This window comes from Callospermophilus lateralis, chromosome 17 (assembly GCF_048772815.1).
Source record: "Callospermophilus lateralis isolate mCalLat2 chromosome 17, mCalLat2.hap1, whole genome shotgun sequence".
Classification (NCBI taxonomy): domain Eukaryota; kingdom Metazoa; phylum Chordata; class Mammalia; order Rodentia; family Sciuridae; genus Callospermophilus; species Callospermophilus lateralis.
This window is the reverse complement of record NC_135321.1, coordinates 23001950-23011022: the sequence shown is the minus strand read 5'-3', so window position 1 is coordinate 23011022 and position 9073 is coordinate 23001950. Positions and strand designations below refer to the sequence as shown.

At 52.5% G+C, this 9073-nt stretch overlaps 1 protein-coding gene across 1 annotated transcript; it reads left to right on the top strand.

Moving 5' to 3' along the window:
• The first annotated feature begins 285 nt into the window (after positions 1-285).
• On the top strand, positions 286-7575 carry LOC143382870 (mitogen-activated protein kinase 4). Its single transcript, XM_077105605.1, has 3 exons — positions 286-478; positions 3521-3722; positions 6879-7575. Exons 1-3 carry the CDS (start codon positions 286-288, stop codon positions 7573-7575), a joined length of 1092 nt encoding a protein of 363 aa, XP_076961720.1.
• Positions 7576-9073: the final 1498 nt, after the last annotated feature.

Genomic DNA, 9073 nt, shown 5'->3' with positions numbered 1-9073 from the left:
CATCATTAGCACTGGCCAGCTCAGTGTACATCAGACTGGCCCGCTCCAGGCACAGAATCACAGGGGACTGGCTGGGGCCTGGGAGACTACCGAATTCAACCACTTCTTTCTACTTTTGACAAAACCAAGATGGCAAACAACCTGCAACAGTCACAGAGGAAGTTAGTGGCAAAGTGAAAACAAGAACCCAGGTGCCCTAACGCCCAGCCCAGTGCCATCCCACTGCCCTGTGTTCTCCCTCCCAGGCCAGCCGGAGCCTCTGCGGGGCTTCTACACACTGCAGCCATGTCTAACCATCTGGTGTTTGCCTCCCCAGGGGCTCATGAGCTGGAGCAGATGCAACTCATCCTGGAGACCATCCCTGTGATCCGGGAAGAAGACAAGGACGAGCTGCTCAGGGTGATGCCCGCCTTTGTCAACAGCACCTGGGAGGTGAAGCGGCCCCTACGCAAGTTACTCCCCGAAGTGAACAGTGAAGGTACCTGCGCCTGACCCCAGGCCAGCACCTCAAGGGGCAGAGTACTGGCTTCACCCTGAGGGCTGGGTGTAGACGGGTCTCCCAGAGAGCAGAGCACAGTCCTGGGTATGGGGTCAAGGTTCCCTTGGCAGTGGGCATTGGCCTTCAATACGGGTTGAGAATCCCTAGTCTGAAAACCCAAAATCCATCATGTTGGTGCCCCCAAAGTTTCAGATTGTGGAGCATTTCTGATTTCTGATTTTCAAATTAGGGATTTTCAACTGCTAACTTCTATGCAGATATTCCAAAATCTGAACAAATCTGCAATCTGAAGCTCTACTGCTCCAAGCATTTCAGACAAGGGCTGCACATCCTATTCTTCCAGGTCCAAGGCTACCACCCCTGGAGCTCAGCCCTAGCTGCCTTCGGGCACTTATTAGTGGCCTCCGTGTTCCACCCTGATTTTGCTTCCTGTTCCCTCTCATCATTCTTGTTTGCCTTCTTGCCTGTCTTCCTGTGTCCCCCTTACTTTTTCCCATGGAAGGCAGATTGTGGTGAAGAGAACAGGAGGGCCAGACCCATGTTCAGTCCTCAGTTCTCAAGTGACTGACTGTGGCTTTGGGCAAATTGCTCCCTGTGCTGCGCATTTGAGGCCCCACAGAACTGGGACAAAGCCAAAGATCAGCCTGGCTGTACTCTCAGAGACTCTCAGGACTCAATCTAGGTGACAGGATCCCTCAGTTGCCCAAAAGGCCATCAATGACAGATGCAGGACAAAAGAGACAGGCCCAAGGCCAAACCAAGGGTGCTCAATTTTGAGCTCTATTTAAAACAAGTAAATATACCAAAAGGGACAAAACTGATAAAGACAATTGGCATACAGAACAGGTAAAAGGGATGCTCTGGATGAGGCAGGGGGAGAGGCTCAGGGTCCTACAAGCTTGCCTCTCAACCTCTAGAGGTGCTCCTAGGAATCCTTCCAGAATACCTAGTCTGAGGAGCCCAGCTTGGAATAACTGGGCCAGAGGAAGGTGACAGATTGTACACAAGCTTCATTATATAAGAAATGCCTTAAAAACATTGGGGGAGGTTAAGTGGCTTTGCCAAGGACCACACTGTCAGTACATGGCATACCAGGTCTCCCTAGGTGGCCACCTGCAGCCAAAGCCAAGACTTCTGCAGGAGGGTCAGGCTTAAAGTGGGGTACATCACTGCTGCACTCCACCCCCTTGGCCCAGGTCATGCTGCCATCGCTCATAGCAGGAGAGGCTGGGAAAGGCAGGCAGAACTTGCTTGTTCAGGGGGACCAGTGAAGGCAGAGCTGGGCCCAGGGCTGAAAGTTAAAGGGGACAGATCCAGGTCCAATGGAAGGAAGAGTTTTCTACTATCTTGGGATTTCCAGAAGTGTCTGGGCAGCAATTAGAAGATGAGCTGTCAGGGAGAGGGAAGAGAAGAATTTCATCCCAGAGAGTACAGCAGCCTTGGGGGCCAGCCCTTTCCAGCTCCAGGGTTCAGTAGTCTTTCTCAGTGAGGATGACAATGGCAATGCTGCTACCAGTGTTTAGAGCTTGAATTCTCTATTGTCTTATCAAAAGGGCCAGAGGCCCAAGGAGGGAAAGACTTTCCCAGCCCTGCTGCTGGGCCCTGCCCTGCCTAACCCTTCCAGTCCTAAGAATGTATTAGGTTGATCATATTCCAGGTCTGCAGCCCCAGACCCAGAAGCCCACTTTGAGTATCAGGAAGCGATCAGTTACTGCTGCTTACCTCATCTCTCTGCCAATGAGTGCACAGTGACTCTCTGTCCTCCTGGGAGGCTAGTCACCTTCTGAATGTATTGATTGATGACTTTTTCTGCAAAGAGATCCAGGGCGGGCATGAGGGCAGGTTAATGGAATGAGCTGAAGCCCACCCTGGATCCCTTGGAGGGACTGACAGCTCGGGCTTTGAGCTCAGCTCCATTTCCCCCTCAGAACAGGAGTGGCCAAGTCATGGTTTAAGCTGATCCTGCAGAGACTCCAGTGCTGAGGAGGACCACAAACCTCTAAGACAGGCCTTGCCCTGAGATGACCAGGGCAGAGCTCACAGGACAGAGTGGCCACTGCCCTTCTCGGCATGACAGCTGTGCCTATGTGCAGGACTGCACCCTGACACCCCGTGGGCTGCGGCACTCTTGCTACACTGCCATCCTGGTTGGCAAACAACCACTGCACAAGGCCTCTGAGTGTCCTGTTGACAGGTTCCCACAGCCTAGAACTCTCATTTATCAGCCAGTGAAGGGTCGCTGCAGCCTGGTTGTTCAATATTTTGAACATCAATCAAACCACCTACCTTTGTTCCTCAAACTTCTAGGGGCCAAATATGGTGCAAAGAGCCCTGGCCTTAGAGGAAGCCCTAGTCCTCCTTCCCCTCCACATTCTTCTTTTTTGGGGGATAGGAGGTGGGGGGTGCTGGGGATTGCACTCAGGGACACTCAACCACTGAGCCACATCCCCAGCCCTATTTTGTATTTTATTTAGAGACAGGGTCTCACTGAGTTGCTTAGCACGTCACTTTGCTGAAGACGGCTTTGAACTTGTGATCCTCCTGCATCAGCCTCCCGAGCCACTGGGATTACAGGCGTGTGCCACCAGGCCCGGCACATTCTCCTTTCTTGCTAAGGCTCCCCACTCCCTCTGCCTTCCCCCCAGCAGCCCCCAGCCCAGAAGGAGTGGGTGTAACTACCCCAGTTTCCCTGCCCCTCAAGGGCCACTTGTGAGGTGGGTTCCACACTCTTTCCAGGAGAATCCCAGTGGCACTGAGCCCCTGGTGACCCAGGAGTGACTGCTCAGCAGCATACCTTATCCTGGATGCTCTCCCACTGCCCCAACCTGTGCTTCCTGGAATCCCCCACAGAGCAACTGCCAGGCCCCCCTCCCTGGCTCTGAGAAGCCAGTGCAGGACAGGCTAGCCACCTCTTCACTCTGGTTCTCTTCATTCATATACAAAGTCGCCATGCTAAGGGGTCTCCTTCTCAGCTTGGCAGGGGCAATGTGTGACTTTCGTGTCCTGCTTTGCTCCCCACAGCCATCGACTTTCTAGAGAAGATCCTGACCTTTAACCCCATGGATCGCCTAACGGCTGAGATGGGGCTGCAGCACCCTTACATGAGCCCGTACTCCTGTCCTGAGGACGAACCCATCTCACAACACCCCTTCCGCATTGAGGATGAGATTGATGACATCGTGCTGATGGCTGCCAATCAGAGTCAGCTCTCCAACTGGGACAGGTGGGTTCCAGGGGCTTCTTGCCCTGTTGTCTAGAGCCACGTTCCCCTGTCCTCTCATTTCTGTTTTGTCTCTCATCCTCTGTGACCTTTTCCCCTGTCTCCTGAGTTGTCTGGCCCATCATGTGCTTCCCCATGTGCCTGCCTTTTTCTTGTCCCCAGACACTCCCTGTTAATGACCAGAGGTGTGCTGCCTGTGTAGGTCAGGGGATGCTTTTGTGCAACGCGGCCACCCTGAGCTCCTCAGCACCCTGATTCTACCGAACGTGGGTTCAGTATGCACAGTGGGCCCTGAGTGAGTACTCGCTGGAGGATCTCACTCCTAGCAGGCTGGGAGTTTACCCTTGAGAAGCCAACAGGAACAGTAAAAGAAGTACACGAAGAAATACAAGAAATACACAAGACAACTCAGAATTTACAACTGCAGACGCTTGCTCATGTTTTCTGTCATCTACACCCCCTGAGAGTGCCATTAAAGGAGGCTGCATTGCCCGTAAGGAAGCCTCAGCTCAGAGAGGTTGGGACTGGTGTTCTGTCACACAAGTAATATGTGTGGGGCCTCCCCAGTCTGCCTCCCTGTCAGTGTACTGCAAAGCAATCATAGAACTCTTTCCTACTACACTGGGCTTGGCCTCAGGATCCTTCACAAGTATCCCCTGAAGCCACTACCAATGAATCAGTGTTGGGTAGAAGATAACATTTCTAAACAATTTCTGCCTGGGCACAAAATGATCTCATAGATCCTTCCCTGTTCTGACGTTCTTAGATCAGGCAGCCACACACTTGGGCTTCGCCATCTGCTAACTCCAGGAGGCGGGGCCCATAGCTGCTCAGTTTAGAAACAGCAGTGGAGGCTCAACAGCTCGGGCTCCGAGGGGACCTAACTGGGAGTCCCGCTGCCATGGGAATGTGACAGCTAGTTATATAAGTGACAGATGAGCAATTCCTCCTTTTTAGTCATTTGACAGATGATGGGTTTCAGAATAAGGAGGCACAGAGGGAGGGCCAGGCCAATGCTGCTATTCTGGGACAGGTCTGCTGGTTTGTTGTTGTTGTCAATTGTTGTTTTCAAGTGTTGCCAGAAAATAGAGATTAATGAAGGTTCTCTCATCTGCCACCCCCAAGCTGGGCCTGCCCTGGACTATGTTCCCCGCAGCCCCTCCCCTTCACTCCACAGAATTTGAGGGCATAAACAGTGGCTTGTAAAGACTCATGCTACTTGTAAGGTGGCTATGGCCAGGGCCAAAGTCAGAGAAAACTGTAGCAGGGATCCTAGGCCACTGTCCATCATCTGACCAACACCAAACCGGGTACACCTATTCTCCCAAACTTCCCGGTCACACTTGCATGAAGGAAAAGGATGGCAAAGGTTGGGACAAGTGCCTTGCTCCAGGCCTGCTCCTGTGGGCATTGCTTCACCTCTTGGCTTGCTAGTTTCCTCTCCTGTAAAGCAGCGGTGACACTAAGTCTCCAGGGTTGCTGTGAAGACTAGAGATAACGGAGTTTGGTACTTGGTGTGTAGCAGCCAAAGGTCGGGTCTTCGGATGCTCTTCCTTCTAGAGATCTCTGTAATTCCGAGACCACTCAAGGGAGGAGGCAGTTCCAAGGTCTAGGAGTGATTACTGCCCTATGTGTCAGAGGGAGGAGAGCAGTAGTAATTCCTTCCCAGGCCTCTCTAACCACTCTCTCTGAACTGTGGCTGCCTGGCCTGCCCCTTCACACAGTCACCCTTCTTGTCCTTGACTTATCTAATTGTCCTGTGTGAGCACCAGATGAACTGCTCAGGAAGCAGCTGGCCAGGGGCTGCTGCCTCCTGGGTGCTTCCTGACTCCCCTCACCCCACCCTGGCTCTGCACAGAGCACCTGACAAAAGGAAGGAGAGCTGACACCTGTCTGCTTGCACGTCTGCCCTTCGCTCGCTCTCGGCCATCTGACTTTACTCTCCATGACTGCAGCACAGTTGGCAGAGGGCAGAACTCTAAGGATCATTTTGGCCTCTCCCAATAGTGTCGTGATCTTTCTGTAGGTCACATCTGCTCTAGTCAATGCACGAGCTGCAGGGCCCCCATCCAGATCCACAATGCCAGGGGCTCTCAGCCCTATGGCTCAGACACCCCTGTAAAACTTCAGAAAGGTTTACAAACTTGCTGAAGCAGGACCCCACCCTAGACCTATTGGATCAATGAGGCAGGCCTGATGCCTTATTAATTCCCCTATTTGATTCTAATGTGAGCAAGGACTCATTAAGTCCTTGCTATTCAAAGTGTGATCTAAGAAGCAGCAGCAGCAACAACAGGGTGCCTGTCAGAAATGCAGAATCCCAGGCTCCACCTTGGAGCTGTTGAACCAAAGCCTACATTTAAGTAAGATCCCCAGGTGATTTGTATATATATTAAAGTTTGAAGATTGCCATTAAAAAATAAAATAAAATTATGGTATTAGCCAGTAAGTGGATGGAAATGGATAATATCATTCTAAGTGAAATAAGCCATACTCAGAAACTCAAAGATCAAATATTTTCTCTCATAGGCAGAAGCTAGAGTAAAAGAAAGGAAATGGGGAGGGAAGGATAGGATAATATAAAGAACCAACCAAATAGAAATTAATAAACAAGCCAATGGGAGTCAAGTAGAGGGAAGAGAATGGGAGAGGGGAGGAAGGGAGAGAAAAGGTGGGGGAGATCATGAACTGAAATTGATTTCCAAGCATGTATAACCATAAAGCTCTAATAAAAAAGAAAAAAGTGTGAGGGTCATTATTTAGGAGGATCCGTTAGAAAGTTCCATGAGGACAGGGATTTGATTTGTTTACAGCAGTATCCAGTAATGTCTGGAGCCAGTAAGTGGATGGAAATGGATAATATCATTAAATAAGCCATACTCAGAAACAGCATCTATAGTGGGAGCTCAAGAATATTGGTAGGGCTGTGAATGAATTCAAGGTTAAGTTGAACAACCACTCCCCCTAGCTGAGCCCTTCTAGATCCATCTGTACCTGCACCACCACCTTCCCATCTGGGGAGACGGGAGGGCCCAACAGGAGGGTCTGGGGGCGGAGTGGATGGAAAGCAGGCTTGCAAATGGCAGGCGGGGATTAGGTTCCCTCCCGGAAGCCATCCCGCCTGGGTGTCCCATCACCGCTTTGTGTGCCTCCTTGCAGGTACCCGGTGAGTCTGTCCTCAGATCTGGAGTGGCGGCCCGATCGACGCCAGGACTCCAGCGAGGTGCAGCGCGACCCGCGCGCTGGCTCGGCGCCGCTGGCCGAGGACGTGCAGGTGGACCCGCGCAAGGACTCCCAGAGCAGTTCCGAGCGCTTCCTGGAGCAGTCTCACTCGTCCATGGAGCGCGCCTTCGAGACGGACTACGGGCGTTCCTGCGACTACAAGGTGGGGTCGCCGTCCTACCTGGACAAGCTGCTGTGGCGCGACAACAAGCCGCACCACTACTCGGAGCCCAAACTCATCCTGGACCTGTCACACTGGAAGCAAGCAGCCGGGGCACCCCCGATGGCCGGGGTGGCAGCGGACGCGGTGGCACACGAGGACGAGCCCGCCAGCCTCTTCCTGGAGATCGCGCAGTGGGTCAAGAGCACGCAGGGCGGCCTGGATCGCGCCAGCCCGCCCCCGGACGGGCCAGAGCGCCGCCTGTCCGCCTCTCCCCCGGAGAGCCAGACCCCGGTAGACCGGGGCGCCAGCCCTCAGTTTGACCTGGACGTGTTTATCTCCCGCGCCCTGAAGCTCTGCACCAAGCCCGAGGATCTGCCTGACAATAAATTGGGCGATCTCAATGGCGCATGCATCTCTGAGCACCCAGGAGACCTTGTGCAGACGGAGGCCTTCTCCAAAGAAAGGTGGTGAGGCCAGAGCGGAAGATCTAGGCCTCAGCCACTGGAGAGGGAGGCCACCCCAGAGAAGCCGGCATGGCAGGAGGCCACCTCCCTGGCACCTCTGCCACCCTTTCCGCCCCTCTCTGCTGCCTTGGAGTCAGCAGAACACATGAAGGATCCGAGGAGCGAGAGGAATGTCTATTTCTTAAACTGCCTTAATAACTAGCCTTTAACCTCTGGGAGAGGGTTGATGAGGAGCCTGGCTGAGAGGGAGGCCTGGTTTTAGAAATGGTGGAGGCAGGGAAGAAACACCTCTTAGACAGGAGTCTTCAGTCCCTACATGGGTGGTAGGGTGCATAGGAAGCTTGCAGACTTAGTTTTGAAGCCTTCTGGTCCACCTAGCCTCAACCAATAACTGAGGACAACACTTAGGCCCAGAGAAGCAAAATTACTTGCTTAGGACCACAGGCCTTGTGAGTCTTAGGGTGAGCCTTGAATCCCAGTCTCCTGGCCCCCAGGTCAGTGTCTGTCCACAATATCATGTCTTCCTCTTCTGGGGTCACTCTGACATTTTGGTAAGAAAACTTAGTCCAAGATGTTTCTTCCCAGTCCATCACCATCTGACCCATGCAATGTTCTTTCCTTCAGAACATTGTTTCTTGTATACTGAAATTTGAAATGGAACTAGTTCTTTCTCCTAGTCGCCAAGCATATTTTTTTCTGGCTCTCCAAGTAGTTAAATGTTCTCATCTGCCACCCTGCTGCATTTGCCTCCTCCCTGCATGGTCTGAAATCTTTGTTTCAGATTAGAGCAGTTTGAGGCCTGACTCAGTCACTCTCCCAGGCCTGTGCATCTGCCTCCTCCAGCAGCCCTATGCACTTTCCTGACATGCGCAAAGACACAGCCCTCATTCCCCAATGGATGTCGTACACGGGTGAGTTTGAAGAAAGCAATTCCAAGAATCCCTCCAGTCCACCCCACAGTCCCCCACCACCCTTGCCCACATACAGCCCCTCTCCAGCCTACCTCGGGACCAAATGTTCTTGGCACAAATTGCTCCTTTGGAGGAAAGCAGTGAGGTGCCTGCCATAGATCAGAGGGTTTAGGATGGAAGGTTCACATGGGACCTGTCATCCTTCATTAATACCGTCTTGATTTTGATCATCCATTTAGCCTTGGCTAAGAGCAAACCCTGAAGAAGTACACTGGAGGGCTAGCAACCTTGGAGCAAGGAGCCCAGAAAGGTACGAAGATGTAGAAGGAAGGGTGCCAACTTCAAGGGCCCTCAGGGGTATGTATCAGCATGGATGGAGACCCCACAATAAAGAAAGGGACTCAACACTGCCATGCCCTCATACCTCCTCTTAGCCTAAGATGGACCACACAGGCCCTCTACAGAAGCATGTGGTGGGGACAGTTACCCCAGTCCGGTCCCTGAAATACTCTTCCATTTCTACCACTGGTGTCCATCTCTTCCCTTCCCCACAACACCCCAAAGATACCTACAGGAAGACTAGTCAGTCTGTAG

What these genes read in the sequence shown, in the direction of transcription:
- LOC143382870 (XM_077105605.1), top strand. Translation starts at nt 286, where the DNA reads ATGTCTAACCATCTGGTGTTTGCCTCCCCAGGGGCTCATGAGCTGGAG. An exon ending in CCCCGAAGTGAACAGTGAAG is followed by an intron (nt 479 to 3,520) that starts GTACCTGCGCCT and finishes TGCTCCCCACAG; the next exon opens with CCATCGACTTTCTAGAGAAG. An exon ending in CAGCTCTCCAACTGGGACAG is followed by an intron (nt 3,723 to 6,878) that starts GTGGGTTCCAGG and finishes GCCTCCTTGCAG; the next exon opens with GTACCCGGTGAGTCTGTCCT.